This window comes from Elephas maximus, chromosome 7 (assembly GCF_024166365.1).
Source record: "Elephas maximus indicus isolate mEleMax1 chromosome 7, mEleMax1 primary haplotype, whole genome shotgun sequence".
Classification (NCBI taxonomy): domain Eukaryota; kingdom Metazoa; phylum Chordata; class Mammalia; order Proboscidea; family Elephantidae; genus Elephas; species Elephas maximus.
The window spans coordinates 70135654-70155322 of record NC_064825.1 but is presented as its reverse complement, the minus strand read 5'-3'; the positions used below and the strand labels follow the sequence as shown (position 1 = coordinate 70155322).

The window sequence follows — 19669 nt, the reverse complement described above, 5'->3', positions numbered from 1 at the left end:
TCTGGGGAACATGGTTTGCGGGGACTTCTAAGTCAATTGGCAAAATAATTCTATTATGAAATCATTCTGCATCCCACTTTGAAATGTGGCGTCTGGGGTCTTAAATGCTAACAAGCGGCCATCTAAGATGCATCAATTGGTCTCAACCCACCTGGAGCAAAGGAAAATGAAGAACACCAAGGCCACACGACAACTAAGAGCCCAAGAGACAGAAAGGGCCACATGAACCAGAGACCTACATCATCCTGAGACCGGAAGAACTAGATGGTGCCCAGCCACAATCAATGACTGCCCTGACAGGGAGCACAGCAGAGGACCCCTGAGGGAGCAGGAGATCAGTGGGATGCAGACCCCAAATTCTCATAAAAAGACCAAACTTAATGGTCTGACTGAAACTAGAGGAATCCCGGCGGCCATGGTCCCCAGACCTTCTGTTGGCACAGGACAGGAACCATCCCCGAAGACAACTCATCAGACATGAAAGGGACTGGTCAGCGGGTGGGAGAGAGACGCTGATGAAGAGTGAGCTAATTATATCAGGTGGACACTTGAGATTGTGTTGGCAACTCTTGTCTGGAGGGGGGATGGTAGGATAGAGAGAGAGGGAATCCGGCAAAATTGTCAAGAAAGGAGAGACTGAAAGGGCTGACTCAAGAGGGGGAGAGCAAGTGGGAGTAGGGAGTGAGATGTATGTAAACTTATATGTGACAGACTGATTGGATTTGTAAACGTTCACTTGAAGCTTAATAAAAGTTATAAAAAAAAAAAAAAAGCTTTGGAACACTTGCCTGGGCAGGGTAGGTGCCAGCTGTCTCAAGAGACTCAAGGAGCCAAGAGGCCAAGGAAACAGGAAGCAGAAGCTGAAGAGATAAGGAGCACTGAAAGCAGAACTGCCTGGATCTTAAAGGGTGGGGCCACAGCCTCCTAAGTTTCAAAGAGTCGGATCTTCACAAATTCAGTTCTAGAGTGTGGTGCTGCCTTTCACAAGTGCCAACAGGATAGGGCCGGATCCACAGCCCAGAGCTGAGGAGCGGGGTTGCCATGCCCAAGGGGCAGAAGATTGGGGCCTGCCAGGGCTGAGGGGGCTGGGTCACCACTTAGACTAGGAGAATAACCCATTGCTGTCGAGTCAATTCCGACTCATAGTGACCCTACAGAATAGAGTAGAACTGCCCCATAAAGTTTCCAAGGAGTGGCTGGTGGATTAAAACTGCTGACCTTTTGGTTACCACCTAAACACTTAACCACTGTGCCACTAGGCTCCAACTAGGAGATTGGGGATGCCCAAATCTGAGGGAGCAGAGTTGCTTTCCCAATGGGCTTGGATGGTGGAGCCCAAGCCCAAGGCCGAGGGGCCCCCACCCAGAATCCGGAAAATGTGGCCAATACCCAGAGTCTGGAGTGCAGAGCCAGTGCTTAAATGGTCTTTGGGAACAGAGGATCATTTTCAAGTCTTGAGAGCTAATTAATATGTTCTGCTGACTTGCTTGGTGCTTGTTACCACTTCTTTCCTTCCAATTTCTCTCATTTGTAATGGAAATGTCTACCTTGTGCCCGTCTCACCATTGTACTTTGGAAGAAAATAACTTGTATTCTGGATTTTACAAATGAAGAGGATTTTTGTCCCAGGATGGAATTTGGACTTAGAGTTGATTTAAGACTTTTGCCATGATATGATGGGGTGAATGTGTTTTACATGTGGCAAGGACATGAATTTTGGGGGGCCAAAGGGTAGAATGTTATGGATTAAATTGTGTTCCCAAAAAATGTGTGTCAATGTGGCTAGGCCATGATTCCCAGTATTGTCTGGTTGTCTTTGATTTTGCGATCCTCTTCCAAAACAGATTTGTTTGTTCTTCTGGCAGTCCACGGTATATTCAATATTCTTAACCAACACCATAATTCAAAGGCATCAATTCTTCTTCCATTTTTCTGATTCATCGTCCAGATTTCACATGCATATGAGACAACTGAAAATACTATGGCTTGGGTCAGGAGCACATTAGACCTCAAAGTGACATCTTTGCTTCCTAACATTTTAAAGAAGTCTTTTGCAACAGATTTGCCCAATGCAATATGTTGTTTCATTTCTTGACTACTGCTTCTGAGGGTGTTGATTGTGGATCTAAAGGAAATCCTTGACAACTTCAGTCTTTTCTCCGTTTATCATGATATTGCTTGTTGGTCCAGTTGTGAGGATTTTTGTTTTCTTTATGTTGAGGTGTAATCCATATTGAAGGCTATAGTCTTTGATCTTCAACAGTAATTGTTTCAAGTCACCTTCGCCTTTAGCAAGGAAGGTTGTGTTATCTGCATATCGCAGGTTGTTAATGGGTCTTCCTCCAATCCTGTTGCCGCGTTTTTCTTCATACGGTCCAGTTTCTCAGATTATTTACTCGGCATACAGACATAATAAGTATTGTGAATGGATACAACCCTGATGCATAACTTCCTGATTTTAAACCATGCAGTATCCTCTTGTTATGTTTGAATAATTGCCTCTTGGTCTATGTATAGGTTGCCCATGAACAAAATTATGTGTTCTGGAATTCTCATTCTTTGCAACGTTATCCATAATTTTTGTGATCCATACAGTCGAATGCCTTTACATAGTCAATAAAATACAGGTAAACATCTTTCTGATATTTTCTCCTTTCAGCCAGGATCCATCTGACATCAGCAGTGATATCCCTCGTTCCATGTCCTTTATGAATCTGGCTTGAATTTCTGGCAGTTCCATGTTGATGTACTGTTGCAACCATTTTTGAATGATCTTCAGCCAAATTTTACTTGTGTATGATATTAATGATATTGTTTGATAATTTTCACATTCTGTTATATCATCTTTCTTTGGAATAGGCACAACTATGGATCTCTTCCAGTTGGCTGGCCAGGTACCTGTCTTCCAAATTTCTTGGCAGAGGAGTGGGCACTTCCAGCACTGCATCCGTTTGTTGAAACATCTCAGGCAGTATTCCAGCAATTCCTGGAACCTTGTTTTTCACCGATGTCTTCAGTACAGCTTGGACTTCTTCCTTCAGTACTATTGGTTCTTGATCACACGCTACCTCCTGAAACGTCTGAATGTCGACCAACCCTTTTCGGTATAGTGACTCTGCGTATTCCTTTCATCTTCTTTTGATGCTTTCTGTGTTGTTCAAAATTTTGCCAATAGAATCCTTCACTATTGCAACTGTAGGCTTGAATTTTTTCTTCAGTTATTTCAGCTTGAGAAATGCTGAGCGTGTTCTTCCCTTTTGGTTTTCTAACTCTATAAGTCTTTGCACATTTCAGTATATTACTTTGCTTTGTCTTCTCGAGCTGCCCCTTGAAATCTTCTGTTCAGCTCTTTTATGTGATCATTTCCTCAGTTTCAGAGTCTCTTCTGACATTCACTTTGGTCTTTCCTTTCTTTCCTGTCTTTTTAAATGACCTTTTGTTTTCTTCACGTATGATGTCCTTGATGTCATCCCACAACTCGTCTGGTCTTTGATCATTAATATTCTATGCATTAAATCTGTTCTTGAGATGGTCTCTAAATTCAGGTGTGATATACTCAAGTTAGTACTTTGGCTCTCATGGAATTGTTTTAATTTTCTTCAGCTTCAACTTGTACTTGCGTATGAGCAGTTGATGGTCTATTCCACAGTTGGCCCCGGCCTGGTTCTGACTGATGATATTGATCTTCTTCATTGTCTCTTTCCACAAATGTGGTCAGTTTGATTCCTGTATTCCATCTGCGAGGTCCACGTATATAGTCACCATTTACATTGTTGAAAAAAGATATTTGCAATGAATAATTTGATCTTACAAAATTCTATCATGAGATCTCCAGCATCATTTCTGTCACCAAAGCCGTATTTTCCAACTACTGATCCTCTTTTGTTTCCAACTTTCACGTTCCAATCACCAGTAATTATCACTGCATTTTGATTGCGTGGCTGATCAACTTCAGACTGCAGAAGTTGTAAAAAAATCTTCAGTTCTTTCATCTTCAGCATTAGTGGTTGGTGTTTAAATTTGAATAATAGTCGTATTAACTTGTCTTCCTTGTAGGCGTATGGATATTATCCTATAGCTGACAGTGTTGTATTTCAGAATAGATCTTGAAATGTTCTTTTTGACAATGAATGCGATGCGTTCCTCTTCAATTTGTCATTCTTGGCAAAGTAGACCATGTGATTTTCCGATTCAGAATGGCCAGTACAAGTCTATTTCAGCTCACTAAGGCCTAGGATATTGATCTTTATGCGTTCCACTTCATTTTTGACAGACTTCCAATTTTCCTAGATTCATACTTCATACATTCCACGTTATTAACAGATGTTTGCAGCTATTTCTTCTCACTTTGAATCATGCCACATCAGCAAATGTAGGTCCTGAAAGCCTTACTCCACCCTCTTCATTAAGGTTGACTCTACTTTGAGGAGGCAGCTCTTCCCAGTCATATTTTGAGTGCCTTCCAACCTGAGGGGCTGATCTTCCCCCACTGTATCAGACAGTGTTCCACTGCTATCCATAAGGTTTTCACTGGCCAATTTTTTACAAGTAGATTGCCAGGTTCTTTTTAGTCTGTCTTAGTCTGGATACTCCACTCAAACCTGTCCACTATAGGTGACCCTGCCAGTATTTAAAATGCCGGTGACATATCTGCCAGCATCACAGTACAACACAAGCCACCACAGTATGACAAACTGACAGATGAGTGGTAGTAGCACAGAGTAAAAAAAAAAAAAAAAAAGTGCTATATAAATGTTGGCTGTTATTATTTTTTTTTGTATCCTAACAGTCACTATGTTTGGGCTGGCATGTCTAGTCTACGTACATTAATTGTAGGTACTGATACTTTTAAAACTTGTTCCTACTTGTTTCATTTTTTTTTTTCTATTTGTCCTGTTATTTTGTGATTCTTATTTCTTGCATTTTTATTAATTGTTTTTTTTATTTTCTTCTTTTTTTCCCCCCCTCTACTGTTTTGGAAGTTATGCCCTTAAAAAAAAAAAAAAATTCAGTAGTTCCTTTTGAAATTTTAGCATACTACATAACTTAACAAAATCTAAAGTTAATATCTCAACCCCTTTGCTAAACTATATGAGGCCCTCAAAAGACTAGTTCTAATTACTCTCTCTTGATTTACATGCTCTTGTCTAGAATTTTTCTTTTATCTATTTTTAAGCCCCAGAAAATAACATTTTATCTGATATCATATCTATCCATATAATGATTATTTAGATTTACCTAGTTGTTTACTAACTTCTTTGCTTACCTTTCTCTCTTATATCTCAAATCTTCCCTCCTGGATCATTTTCCTTCTTTCTGAAGTATATACTTCAGAATCTCTGTATTCAAAGTGTGCTCAATAGTTCAACAGTATCGACATTGTATCACCTAGGAGCTTTTAAGATATACAGAATCTTGGGGCCCACTACAGACCTACTGGACCACAATCTGCATTTTAACCAGATCATCAAGTGACTCAAATGCACATTAAAGCAAATTTTGAAGCACTCCTTTCAAAATTCTGTTTGATGAAGTCTGTTGATATTAAACAGTTTTTGCTTTTCTAAAATTATCTTTATTTTACTCTTATTTTTGATAGTTTGCTAGTTAACTGTAAGTTTTTTTTTTTAATCACTTAGAAGATAATGTTGCAGTGTCTTTTGGCTTTCATTATTAGTATGGAGAAGTTTGCTGTCAGTCTTAGAGCCATTCCTTCATAGGGATTTTTTATTATCTCGTATTGCTTACTCTTTTTTTTTTTTTTTTTGCTTGCTCAGTTTTACGTCATTCCATTTTTATTTCTTTAAACATTTAATACATGGCCATTTATTATATTTGATAATGCAGTTTGTGTAGTACTGACTTGGCATCCCTTTGGCTCCTTTCAAGGTTGCTGGCTTAAGAATTCTCAGATTCTGCTCTGACAGGGAACACAACAGAAAGTCCCTGATGGAACGGGAGAAAAGTAGGGTACAGAACTCAAATTCTAGTAAAAAGACCAGACTTAATGGTCTGACTGAGACTGAAGGATCCCCAGAAGACATGGCCCCTGGACTCTCTGTTAACCCAAAACTAAAACCTTCCCTAAAGCCAACTCTTCAGACAAAGATTAGACTGGGCTATAAGACATCAATGATACTCGTGAAGTGTGTGCTAATTAGTTCAAGTAGACACATGAGACCAAATCGGTAGCTCCCATCTGGAAGTGAGATGAGAAGGTAGAAAGGGACAGGAACTGGTTGAATGGGTGCGGGAAATCGGGGGTTGAAAGGAGTAGGTTGTCACATTATAGAGAGAGCAACTAGGGTCACATAACAATGTATGTATCAATTTTTGTACGAGAAACTAACTTTAGCTGTAAACTTTCACTTAAAGCACAATTAAAAAAAAACACACAGTTACAGTCAAGTCAATTCTGACTCATGGTGACCCCAAGTGTGTCAGAATAGAATTGAGGAAAAAAAAAAAGTAGCAAGTGTTTGTTATATATTTTAACACAATAAAATTATAAAAAATAAATTTAAAAAAATTCTCAGATTCTACTCCTTTACCTTGTGATAGGCTCAAATTTGTTTAAGAATTGATTAACTTTGAGGTTAGATATGGTTTAGCACTTAGGGTTCCTCTCTGCTTTCAGTCTTTTGTTATTGAAGTTTAACTCAGGGAGATTTCTTTTATTTCTGTGAGCCCAGTAATGTATCCCATTGTTCTGTAGTGCAAGGTCCTTTATCTAATCTACTACAGTGTCAGAAGCTTAATTTGTTGAGTCTTCCCACTTACTCTTTATTTGCTGTAATCTGGCTTTGGTCCCATCATTCCACTGAAACTTGTCTTGCCAATGACACGTGACATCCTTGTTGCTAAAACCAATGGAAACATATTCAGACCTTGTATTATTCCTTCTTTCAGGCTACATTTGACATTTCTGACTATTCTCCCTTCTTTAAAGACTCCCTTATCTTAGCTTCTGTCACACTGTACTCTCCTTTTCCCTCATATCTCTGTAGCCACTTTCTCTTAAGACTTCTTTTCCTCCTCCTGGCCTTTCAAGGTTGATGTTTCTCAGAGTTCTAACCTTGACTGTCTTTTCTTGTGACTCTTCCAAAAAATATGTCTAATCTGACTCTACCCTATGGTTTTACTTGTTAGCTATAGACTGTTGACTACCAAACATATACCTCTAGCACACATCTCTCTTTTGAGCTCCACACTATATCTTGTTAATTGCCAGGGCAACTGAGTTTACATCTTCAGTCTCTCTCAGTTCTATTCACTTCCCCATTGACCTATGACCTATCCTAGTCTAGACCACTAAGCTCTGCTTATGTCCAGTCTTGCTCTTCCATTCAACATAGTATGCTATTTGAAAGATCCCTATAAAATGTGAACCTAATTATGTCACTCTCCCAGATTAAAACTCTTCAATTTTTTCTCATCTCCTTTAGGATGAAGTTTAAATGACACCTCATGTTTTTCTAGGCCCTTTATTAGCTTGTTTTGCTCTACCTTTCCTTCTTGAACTCTGTGTTCCAGCCACCCTAAATTTCTCATGTGGGGATGCTTTCTCTTCTGGCCTTTACACGTTATCATTTTTCTCTCTCTACAAGCAATAATCTCTGAGTTAACTCTAATTTTTTAGTACTCACCTTAAAATCACCTTTCTCTGAGAAGCTGTTCATCCCTGCTCCACTCACCACTCCCATCCCCACACACTCTTTAGAGTCGCTCAGATTAGCCTCTCAACAGTAGTAAAGGAACCCCTATCCATCTTTTTAAGTGAAGTCTGTTCCTGTGAGATGATGCAATCTAGAGAGATAGAGGAAATTTGATTACTTAAACAATGCCAGAAATCTTGTAAAAATGAGTAGAAAAAGCCACTAGCACCAGCAAATAAGTGATGGGAATAGCAGGAAAATGCCTTCAAATCATGAAAGAACTTTGAAAAGTATATTTTTATGGGAAAAAATGTCAGTAGACACATAGGTGTGTTATAGCATTAAAAGATTATTTTCAAGATCAGTGACTTAAAACGGCAGATTAATGGTGAAAATTATTGTAATAAAATATTCATCTAATTTAGTAGCAATCAAAATAAGATCTATGATTTGGTTTATGGGAATTTTTCAAGTAGGATTCCATATAATAGCACTATGTATATTTAGTATACTCTTACATTCATTTCTTACAATTATGAATTATAAGTTTCAGCAAGGATACTTTTTAGTTTCTTTGGGCTAGCTCTTTTGATGTATGTCAATAATTTAAAAAAATAAAAAAAAATTTATTTTTTTTTACTTAGCAAAGGTTAATTAGCTTTAAAAATTTAATAATTTTAAATTATTTAAAAATTAATTCCTAGTGCTTCTTTTGAGAAAATATATACTAAAGAACCTCTAAGACAAAATTCCAGTAAAACAGGAAGCATGGAAATTTGATTGCGTCCCATTATGCAGGCATGTACATGTGGGAATCTACATATGTGCACTTACATGTATTTGGGAGGAGAGGAGGCAATAGCACAAAAATATTTAGGCAGGATGCAAAAAGGCACTCTAGGGAAATATAAGCATGGGATATATACATTATAAGTTCAAACTCAATAAATTATCAGTTAAAATTTTATTACTCAGTAATATATGGTAGGATCAGTTTACAAATGATGTGGCAATGGTAGTTAAAAGTGGCAGGAAGGAATGTAATGTGTCTAATAAATAAAACTTAGCGATTCATTAAATATTATGAAACTGTGTAGGATCAAAAATTCCAGCACTTCCATAGATCTTTAGTTGATATCTTTCATATAAGCCAAATATTCTATGTAGGTAGGAAACTACCTACTGAATTTATACTTTAAAGAAATTACCTTGGAAAATTAATGGTTTCACTGTATATAAAAGCTGCAATGGATCCCAAAAGAGTATTCTCTGATATGGTCTCCATGAACAATGGAAAAAATTAGTCTACCATCTTGCTCTCATTTTTGCAGCTCATTACGTCATCAACTATTTTTTACAACTAAAGTACATATCCACACCTTAACAAATTTACAAACATTATAAGTATGGCCCATTTTCTTTGCAGTAATCTTAATAATTGTGGTTATCTAATAATGAGCTTTTGTTTGAAATGATTTACTAAAATACTCAGATTTGCTATGTAAAAATTAAATAAGTAGTCCCACTCTTTACTTCGTCTCAGAAATTAGGCTTGCAGTTGGGCTCTAGAAGTATTGAGCAGTCATGTAGTCATTTCCGTCATATAGTTTTGAGGCAGAAGGAAATTAACAGAAAGGTGATTGTCAGTTTTACAGTGACACATGGCACCTAAGATATCAGTCTTAAAGATAGCCACATGTTCTTATTATTTATTCAGTGTACATGTGCTTTAGAGCTTACTATATTTCTTTTGTTCTTTATCTTTGATAGGCTTAGTTTAATTTCATTTTGTGATATTGCAAAGACAGATATCTCCTTTTTACTTGGCTTAATTATTCTCAAATTTATCTAACAAGAGAGAAAATGATGCTCATTTCCCAAGAGGTTAACATCAAAATTAGGACAATTTTTTTTTTCTGACAATTCTGTACTGTGTTTATTTTAACTAAATGTTTAAAAACACTACTCCTGAGAAAAAGTAAAAATAAGAACAATTTTGATTAAAGAATAAAATTCCTTCACTGTTAAACCTAAACAGCTTAAAAATTCTACCATGAAACATAAAGTCAACAAGACTGGAATTCAGACTTTTGATGTCCATGGCAAACCTGAATACGTTGAGCAGAAATAACACATACCTTGTAGATAATACACAACAGTAAAAAGTATCAGAAATTGATGCACCTGGATTTTGTTAAATATAACAAAGGTCACTCAGTCCTTCATGAATAAATCTAGCTGGGAGAAGGGCACTGAATAGCACGGAACAGTATTGCATTGAGCAGAGATCCCTCAGAAAGGCAGCATTGGACTCCTTTTTAGATAGGCACAGACTTTCTTTCAAAACATTCAAAGACGTAAGACACGTGTGAAAATACTGTGAATCCTGTATTCATGAAAGCAAAAAGTTCTGACTACTTCAGAAACCGAAGTAAGTCACTTGAGTTCTTTTTAGTTATAGCTACCCCTTGTGAAAAATAAAAAACCAAAACCAAACCCATTGCCATCGAGTCAATTCTGACTCACAGCAACCCTAGAGGACAGAGCAGAATTGTCCCACAGGGTTTCTAAGCCTATAGTCTTTACAGAAGCAGACTACCACACCTTTCTCCCTTGGAGCGGCTGGTGGGTTCAAACCGCCCACCTTTTGGTTAGCAGCTGAGTGCTTAACCAATGCTCCACCAGGGCATGAAAAATAAGAGCTCACTATTCATCAAAGCAGCATTATGACAAAGTGTTTATACACCAGAGAAGGCATTAAAGGCTTTTTAACACAGGTCAACTCAAGCCAAGCTCTAAGAATAATTTTCTAGTTCACGTGGTGAAAGTGCATAGGAGTAGGAAACTTCCAGCACAACAAGGATCCTCTCACAGTATTAAGGCCTGTCCACGTAGGAATGAGTCGACTGAAAGTCTGCACAGTGAAAACCAGGCAATGACTTCTGACACTGGGCACAGCCCTTGGGGGCTTCTTCAACGTGGCTCTTCTTATTCAAACTGTCGCTCTTCCTCTTCATCTGCTTCTTCAATGACCTGAATCTCATCTGCTTGAGGTAAGGAAGAATTGTCCACCTGCAGTTTATTCCCATCAGCTTTACATTTTTCTTCTTCCTCTATGATTTCTTTCCATATCTTATGGTTTTCGGTGAGGTGGTGCATTAGTTGACAAAATATTCGCCGTCTGCCTTTCCTTCTTTGTGGTTCTGTCAAATTTAAAAGAGATATATTCTAATCATGGCAATATTATTCAATCATCCATTCAACAAATATCTCAGGGCCTATTATATTCCAGGTACTTATCTAACCACTGGGGTTATGGCAGTAAACAATAAGATAAAAATAACCCAAAGCCCTTACAGAGCTCACATTCTAGTGGAAAAACCTAAACAAATAAAGAAGGAAAATGTGAGTATGTTACCCAGAAAAAAAACCCAGTGCCCTCAAGTCGATTCCGACGGTGTTAAATATTATGGATAAAAATAAAACAGAGAAGGGGATTAGGGTATGCTCAGAGGGAGCAGAGGGGAGGGAGGATGGTGCTGAAAAGTCACATGATGAATAATAATGCAAAATTTAAAACTTTTTAGGACTTTTTATGCATTAAATTAGACACAACTACCAAAATTTTGGTCGAGTATAAGTAATTTTTAAAAGCCAGTCAACCTTTCCAAGTTAAGACACTCAGATGGTAATGGCATAAATTACTGTTTGCTATGCTAATCTTGGGTACAAAGTGTTTGGGTGGAAGGTTCTTTACAGTCATCATATCTGTTTTGATTTATAGCATGCTTCTTGTTGTTGTTAGGTGCCATTAAGTCGGTTCTAACTCATAGTGACCCTATGCACAATGGAACAAAACCCTGCCCAGTCCTATTATGCTTAAGCTCATTGTTGCAGCCACTGTGTCAGTCCACCTCGTTGAGGGTCTTCCTCTTTTCCGCTGACCCTGTACTCTGCCAAGCATGATGTCCTTCTCCAGGAACTGATCCCTCCTGACAACATGTCCAAAGTATGTAAGACGCAGTCTCGCCATGCTTGCCTCTAAGGAGCGTTCTGGTTGTACTTCTTCTAAGACAGATTTGTTCATTCTTTTGGCAGTCCATGGTATATTCAATATTCTTCGCCAACACCACAATTCAAAGGTGTCAGTTCTTCTTTGGTCTTCCTTATTCATTGTCCAGCTTTCACATGCATATGATGCAATTGAAAATACCATGGCTTGGGTCAGGCACACCTTAGTCTTCAAGGTGACATCTTTGCTCTTCAACACTTTAAAGACGTCCTTTGCAGCAGATTTACCCAATGCAATGTGTCTTTTGATTTCTTGACTGCTGCTTCCATGGCTGTTGATTGTGGGTCCAAGTACAATGAAATCCTTGGCAACTTCAATCTATTCTCTGTTTATAATGATGTTGCTCATTGGTCCAGTTGTGAGGATTTTTGTTTTCTTTATGTTGAGGTACAATCCAAACTGAAGGCTGGGGTCTTTGATCTTCATTAGTAAGTGCTTCAAATCCTCTTCACTTTCAGCAAGCAAGGTTGTGTCATCTGCATAACACAGGTTGTTAATGAGTCTTCCTCCAATCCTAAAGCCCCATTCTTCTTCATATAGTCCAGCTTCTCAGATTATTTGCTCAGCATACAGATTGAATAGGTATGGTGAAAGAATACAACCCTGACGCACACCTTTCCTGATTTAAACCACTCAGTATCCCCTTGTTCTGCCTGAACAACTGCCTCTTGATCTATGTAAAAGTTCCTCAGGAGCACAATTAAGTATTCTGGGATTCCCATTCTTCGCAATTTTATCCATAGTTTGTTATTGATCCACACAGTCGAATGCCTTTGCATAGTCAATAAAACACAGGTAAACATCCTTCTGGTATTCTCTGCTTTCAGCCAGGTTCCATCTGACATCAGCAATGATATCCCTGGTTCCATGTCCTTTTCTGAAACGGGCCTGAATTTCTGGCAGTTCCCTGTCAATATACTGCTGCAGCCGTTTTTCAATGATCTTCAGCAAAATTTTGCTTCTGTGTGATATTAATGATATTGTTCTATAATTTCAACATTTGGTTGGATCACCTTTCTTGGGACTAGGCAAAAATATGGATCTCTTCCAGTCAGTTGGCCAGGAAGCTGTCTTCCATATTTCTTGGCATAGATGAGTGAGCACCTCCAGCGCTGCATCTGTTTGTTGAAACATCTCAGTTGATATTCCATCAATTCCTGGAGCCTTGTTTCTCGCCAGTGCCTTCAGAGCAACTTGGACTTCTTCCTTCAGTACCATCAGTTCCTGATTATATGCCACCTCTTGAAATGGTTGGAAAAAAAAAAAATTTTTTTTTTTTAATGGTTGAGCATTGACTAATTCTTTTTGGTATAACGACTCTGTGTATTCCTTCCATCTTCTTTTGATGCTTTCTGCATCGTTTAATATCTTCCCCATAGAATCCTTCACTATTGCTACTCGAGGCTTGAATTTTTTCTTCAGTTCTTTCAGCTCGAGAAATGCCGAGTGTGTTCTTCCCTTCTGGTTTCCACCTCCAGCTCTTTGCGCACGTCATTATAATACTTTACTTTGTCTTCTCGAGCCGCCCTTTGAAATCTTCTGTTCGGTTCTTTTACTTTATCAATTCTTCCTTTTGCTTTAGCTGCTTGACATTCAAGAGCAAGCTTCAGAGTCTCCTCTGACATCCATCTTGGTCTTTCCTTTCTTCCTGTCTTTTCAATGACCTCTTGCTTTCTTCATGTATGATGTTCTTGATGTCATTCTACAACTCATCTGGTCTTCGGTCACTAGTGTTCAATGCATCAAATCTATCCTTGAGATGGTCTCTAAATTCAGGTGGGATATACTCAAAATCATATTTTGGTTCTCATGAACTTGCTCTGATTTTCTTCAGTTTCAGCTTGAACTTGCACAGGCACAAGTGAAGGTGTGTTACACAGTCGGCCCCTGGCCTTGTTCTGACTGATGATGTTGAGCTTTTCCATCATCTCTTTCCACAGATATAGTCAATTTGATTTTTGTGCATTCTATCTGGCGAGGTCCATGTGTACAATCGCCATTTATGTTGGTGAAAAAAGGTATTTGCAATGAAGAAGTCATTGGTCATGCTTAAAAAAAAAAAACAGCTAGATACAATTTAAATCTTACTTTAAAATAAAGTGCAAATAACTGATTGTAAACTGATTATATCCACAATTACAAAGGCAATAAACGTTTCTTTTTCATTTTCCATTTGAACTCGTTGCCTTATATAGAAAAATATGTCACTATGGTTTGGTAACCCATAATACCACAAAACTTGGTTCTCCCGTTAACCCCAGTGCCATCGAGTTAGAGTCATGGAATATATGTCGTTCCCCCCTCCCCCCCCCCACCACCAATGTTTTGATCCATTTTCCAAATCTTTGTGAAGAGCATATTAGCAAGCTGTTTCGGAAGCTGTGCTCCTCAGCTGCCTGGCAGGGGAGAAGGACTCATGGGGTGGGGGTGGGGGTGGGGGGGCGGGGAGATGAGGAAGGATTAGGACTAGGACCCACCCACCTCACATACATTCAGATGTGGTGACAGTCTTACCATGTATATGTAAGCTGAAGAGTACTGATTAGAGGACAGTATCTCAAGGGATACTGCTTTAAGTGAGATGTAATAAGAATGCTTGTTGTGTGACAGCATTAGCATGGGTACCTAGTAGTTACTCAAAACGTTACTACTGAATATGAACACTTAGTAATTACTCAGAATATGACTACTGATTCTGTATCTTAGAAACAAAGATCCAAATCCGAACTAAATGGACACTCACAGTTAATAACACTAAAGAGATTATAATATCCCTGTATTCTTACTAGGATTTAGAGTGTCTTCCATTTCTTCATCATCTGTATCTAATTCTTCAGCATCTTCTTCCTCATCATCACTTTCAATATCGTCATCCTCTTCTGTTTCAATCCACTGGCCAGGTAGTAAACCAGCAGCATCATAGGAGTTACACAGGGGGCCCACTATGTGGGTGATAAAAGATTCTTGGAGTTTTGCTAGTTGAGGAGAGGAGCGATCCATGAACGGACTGACAGGCAGACCAAGATTTGCTTCTTCATCTCCCTGATCATTTTTAAAAGAAGAGCAAATTTTTAACTATTGAAAGCATAACCACTGAGCTTTGCTGTTAAAATTATCTTGAGGTGTTAAAATTAGCATTGTCTACATCAAAGTAATTTTTACAAAGAAGTATCGATGAATCTGATTAGCCTATCACTTCTACTGTAGTAATTTCCTTAGTTTGAGAAACCCTAAACAAGCCTATTCTCACACTCTTTCCATATCAACCTGCAAAATTGTGTAATGTAAAATATAAATTCTCTTTCTCCTGAGGGAAGATACTATAATGCAAGCATTTTTGTTGGTCTAGTTATACCTCAAATGTCCAGAGTTGAATTTTGCAAGTGCTTTTGAAATCATCCCTCCTTTTTTAACAGCAGAGCCCTTTAACCTCATGAATATAAATCAGAAGACCAATATTTAAAACAGAAGTAGAGCTACTGTGGTTGGGGTGAGGATTCTAAGCCCATAGCCCCAACTGCCTGTCTTCTCATATGCTCTCACTGTGGCCTCTAGGGTTCTGGAGAGAACAATTTGAGATCAGAGAGAGGTGGTTTTAAAACCTGGTTTTGTCACTTATTGCCTGTGTTGTTGGGAAAGCACTATGTTCAATTTCTTCATGTATAAAATTTGAACCATCATCATTTATGTCATAAGGTTACTATAAGGGTGAAAAGCAATGGTATATAAAGTGTTTAGAACAGTGCTTAGCATTTGCCAAATGGTACTAACATTTTAATTCCTAGTGTCTGAACTAGCTGGCAGTGAATACTCCCCACAATGTGCAAATTCTGCAGGGAAGCAATGTCTATCTGTGATAAGCCAACACGGTCCTGAGGAACGACCAGAAACTGACACAGTGATTTAAAATCTTCGTGATTTTATCTTTTATAAGGGAGAAAATTGATTATTATTTTCTCAAAAAACAGTTGAGTTTATCCATAAAAAAATAGGATTCTTTAATTTCATAGGCGTCCCAGGAGTTTGGATTTCCTAAGCCCGTGGTGCTTAAAGGGCTATACGAGCATATAAAGATATCATTATTAAGATAATAAAAAGGAAAAAAAAAAGCTGGCCAAGGTTAGAATTTTGTATTCGTATCTGAAGGAACTTTAATAGTTCTCATGAGTAATGACTAGGACTTCCATATGCACTAGCATATTTAACCTTCATGACAACTCTATGTCATAGGGTGTCAGATAACACTATCCTCCTTTGACAAACGAATAATCAAACATTGATTAAGTGAAACTGTCTGAGATAATATTGTTTTTAGTGGTATATCTGGAATTATAATAGCTTAACATTTATTGAGCACATATGTGCTAGGAACTATTCTAAGCGCTTTACATGTATCAGTTCATTTAATCTGCAAAACAACTTTATGAGGTAAGTCCCATCATTAATCATATTTTGTCAATGAGGAAACTGAGGCAGAGAGATTAAGTAACCTGCCACACTGTTAGTAAGGAAGAGGAGCCAGTATTCAAACTAAGCATGACTTCTAAGTATGACTGATACATATTAATTATACATATGCTTTTGAAACATAAATCAGGTCCAAATAAACTTTTATAATGTTATTTCACTGAATTAATGTGAAACCTTGCTTGGTAGACATCTTGATCTTTCCTGGTTATTAAGGCCAACGATGAATGCAATTCTGAAGTCAAGAAGGGGTATTTGATATTTTGGAGTTAACAAAATATTAGGCTTGTGGGGAAATCAGTATACTTTACATTGTAGTGAGCCTTAAAGCTAGAGAAAAAATGGCAGAGATAATGTAAAGTAGTAAGATTTTTTAAATGCCAAGATTTTTTTTTTTTTTTAATTTTGGAGAAGAAAAGAGCACGTTTATATCTTTGAATCCTTGAAAACCACTAAATATCCACCCTGTCCCCATTTCCAGCCCTCTAATTTCTTCCATAATTTTTACCAGGACTTCTATCTAAAATGTTTCTATGGCAGGTAGTCTTTCTATATCAGAAATTGAAAATGAGTTGAAATTATTTAAATATATTCTGATTCTAAATTACTTAAAAACTACTTCATCTAGAAATAAATTATTCTAGGTTGTAGACTCTCAGAACTGAAAGAAATATAATGTAATCTAGCCTCACCTCTAGACTCAACAGTTCATTCAACCCACCCCAAGGTGGGCAATAAACTATTGTGTAATTGTTGTTGTTGTTTTAAATTTTCGCCACAAAGGCAAACAAAGCTGAGAAAATATTAAGAACCTGAGCAAATACTGGAATGACTAACTCCTTTTGGCCAAAGCAGCTCAGATCTCAAGCACTTAATGTAGCTATCCAAATCTCAGAGAGTAGTCTTTATGTGGCAGCTCTTAAAAATCTCAACAATTTCATATTTCAACTTACCTGCTCATAAAATTCATTCACAATGCCTTCTGTCCATTTCAAATGCAAGTCCCGAACTTTTGCTGGGCCATTTATATCTGCTAGTTTCATGCATACTTGGCACACTAAGAGGCGATCATTTTCATTACTCCATTCTATACCATTACTATTCACATCATTGGCCTATTTTGGAGAAAAAGAATTATTTTAGGTTCTGAGGTATAGAAGTATTTCACCAAATTATCTTAAGACTGTTTCCTGTCCCAATGATATGAAGGAATTTCAGCAAATGCTTCTTTAAATTAGTCAATAATACAGACCGCTATTGTTCTGATTAAATTTCCCATTTGAAATGTCACCGTAATTTTGTTTCAGTGGAAGCAGAGCTCTCTAAAAAGATATAAGAAATCATGGGTTTCAATATTGTGATTACCACATAAAATCATTATATATATATATAATGTATAATATGCATATGTATGTATAATACCAATGAATCATGTGAGAATTGTAGCTATATATCTCTACCTCAAAAAGAACACATAAGAAGCTAAGAAGAACTTGGCTCCAGCTGTGAAAGGCAACCATGATGTAGTTGAAAGAACACATGCCTTAGAGGCTGATCTCTCTAGTTTTAAATCATAGCCTGATCTAGTAATTTAGTGAGTAACACTGGAAAAATTACTTAACTTCTTTAAGCCTCACTTTCTTCGTGTATAAGATTAATCATGAGGATTAATAAGTGAAAAATGTCTAATTCATAGTAAATGGTAAATAAATTGTAACATTATTTTTTAAAGAAATGATAGTTATCATTATTTAGGCAAATTACTATGCCTTTTAAGAACTCAAATTGCTACTTATAAAAAATGAAGAGAATGGGTCAGATCAGTGGCTTTTGAACTTTACTATGATGGCTGATTTCTTTGCATCTTTTTGTAAAAGGAAAATTTATATAGAATACCAACAAGAAATAATTAAAAGGAGCTCTTTTGGTTGAAACTGGGTGGGACATCTAGAGCCCCACACAAGTGGCATTTTCCTGAGGGACTACAGAAGTCTCTGATGAACACAGATTGAAAACTATTGGGTTAGATATTCTTTCACCTGTAAAACTTCTATTACCCTGACTTAAACACTTAGGAATTTTTATTATTAAAATAAAAATAAAAGTTAATAGAACTATGTAACTATTAAATAACTTTCAAGAAACACTGTTTCCTTGGTGATTTTTATAGGTATTTTATTAATATCACGATGACAAAATATATAGGGGTTTCCTATCAGGGAGTTAATCTAATACCCTTTCTTTGTTACCAGTTCCTCAACCCCAAAGGTACAGCTTCTTTTAGGTCACTGAAGTCATCAGGAAAACAGCAGTTCCCTGCCAGCTAAAGAGGAGAATCCTTCCCTCAGGTATCTAAAGCAATGATTCTCTACTCTTTTTCACCCCAAATGTCTGAGGGATAGAACATATTTCCATTAATACTAAAAAACAGTGAATCTAGATTCCCTAGTGAATGGGAGTTCTTTGAGGAAAGGGACTTTTACTTTTCTTTCCTCATTTTCCTTAGCACAATGACTGCACACAGTGGGCAATTCCAGTAGTTATTGAATGAATGAATTCTTCTCAAATGGAAGAAGGCAGAGAAATTTTTCTCCCCAACACCAGTCAGTTAAGAATCACTAATATAAAGAAGGTTAACAGTTGTGGGGAGACAGGCATAACTGGTTTCTAGAAACAAATCTTTAATTCCATATAATGCCGTACTTGGCACTGTGCATGACTTCCTGAAATTGGCCCATGAAAGCTTTTGGTATAATTCATTAGTTTGTGATGATGTGAAAGAAAATCACAATATAAATCTATGTGTCAGAAAGGAAATATAACGAGTAATAGTATTTTAGGACATGTTACCATAATAGTAAAAAATATTTTATCCTAAAAAATATATGCATATATATTACCTTATAGTGACTTCATGAGTAGTAGTATTAATTCTAACTTAACCTTAAAAAACACCTTTTATCACTAACACTAACAGTAATGATTTGCATTTTTAAAATCAGGCATTAATTTGTAGGACAAACCTTGGCATTGAATTCAGCAAGGAAATCAAAATGCTTTTTAAGATCTGTGGCAAGGATTATTTCAATGACTAAAAAACGAAAGCGCTTGAATTCTACATGATCGAGATTAAGAAGAAAGTTGTACTCTGGGCGAGAAAGATATAAATTCCAAGCTGATGCAGCATGATGATTTTCAAGAACAGATCTGTCATTGTACAAAACTGCCTAAAGAGGAATAAAAAAAAAGAATTAGTGCAGGGATTAAAGCAAGGAGACTCGGTAAGAGGCTCTATTTTTCCATGGCTAAGCTATCTAATCAATCTCGTCTCCATTCCAGCACTCGCCATTGCCTCATCTGCTGACAATTCTTAACAATTAGGAGTTAGAAATAACATACGCAGTCTCTCCCAAAGAAATTCTTAGAAAATGGGTAAATGTCAATAACTAGAATGAAATGCATCAATATTACCAAT

At 37.2% G+C, this 19669-nt stretch overlaps 1 protein-coding gene across 2 annotated transcripts in view; it reads right to left on the bottom strand.

Annotated features, from left to right (window-relative positions):
• Nucleotides 1-8327: 8327 nt before the first annotated feature.
• PDE3B (phosphodiesterase 3B) overlaps nucleotides 8328-19669 on the bottom strand; it is a 144403-nt gene continuing 133061 nt past the window's right edge. The window contains exons 13-16 of one of the 2 annotated variants that reach the window (XM_049890509.1): nucleotides 19218-19421; nucleotides 17148-17309; nucleotides 14514-14769; nucleotides 8328-10858 (exon numbers count right to left, since the gene is read on the bottom strand). In XM_049890509.1, coding sequence (XP_049746466.1) covers nucleotides 10644-10858; nucleotides 14514-14769; nucleotides 17148-17309; nucleotides 19218-19421 — 837 coding nt within the window. In that variant the 3' untranslated portion in view covers nucleotides 8328-10643. The remainder of the gene's footprint in view (nucleotides 10859-14513; nucleotides 14770-17147; nucleotides 17310-19217; nucleotides 19422-19669) is intronic. The other variant, XM_049890508.1, reaches the window with a different exon arrangement.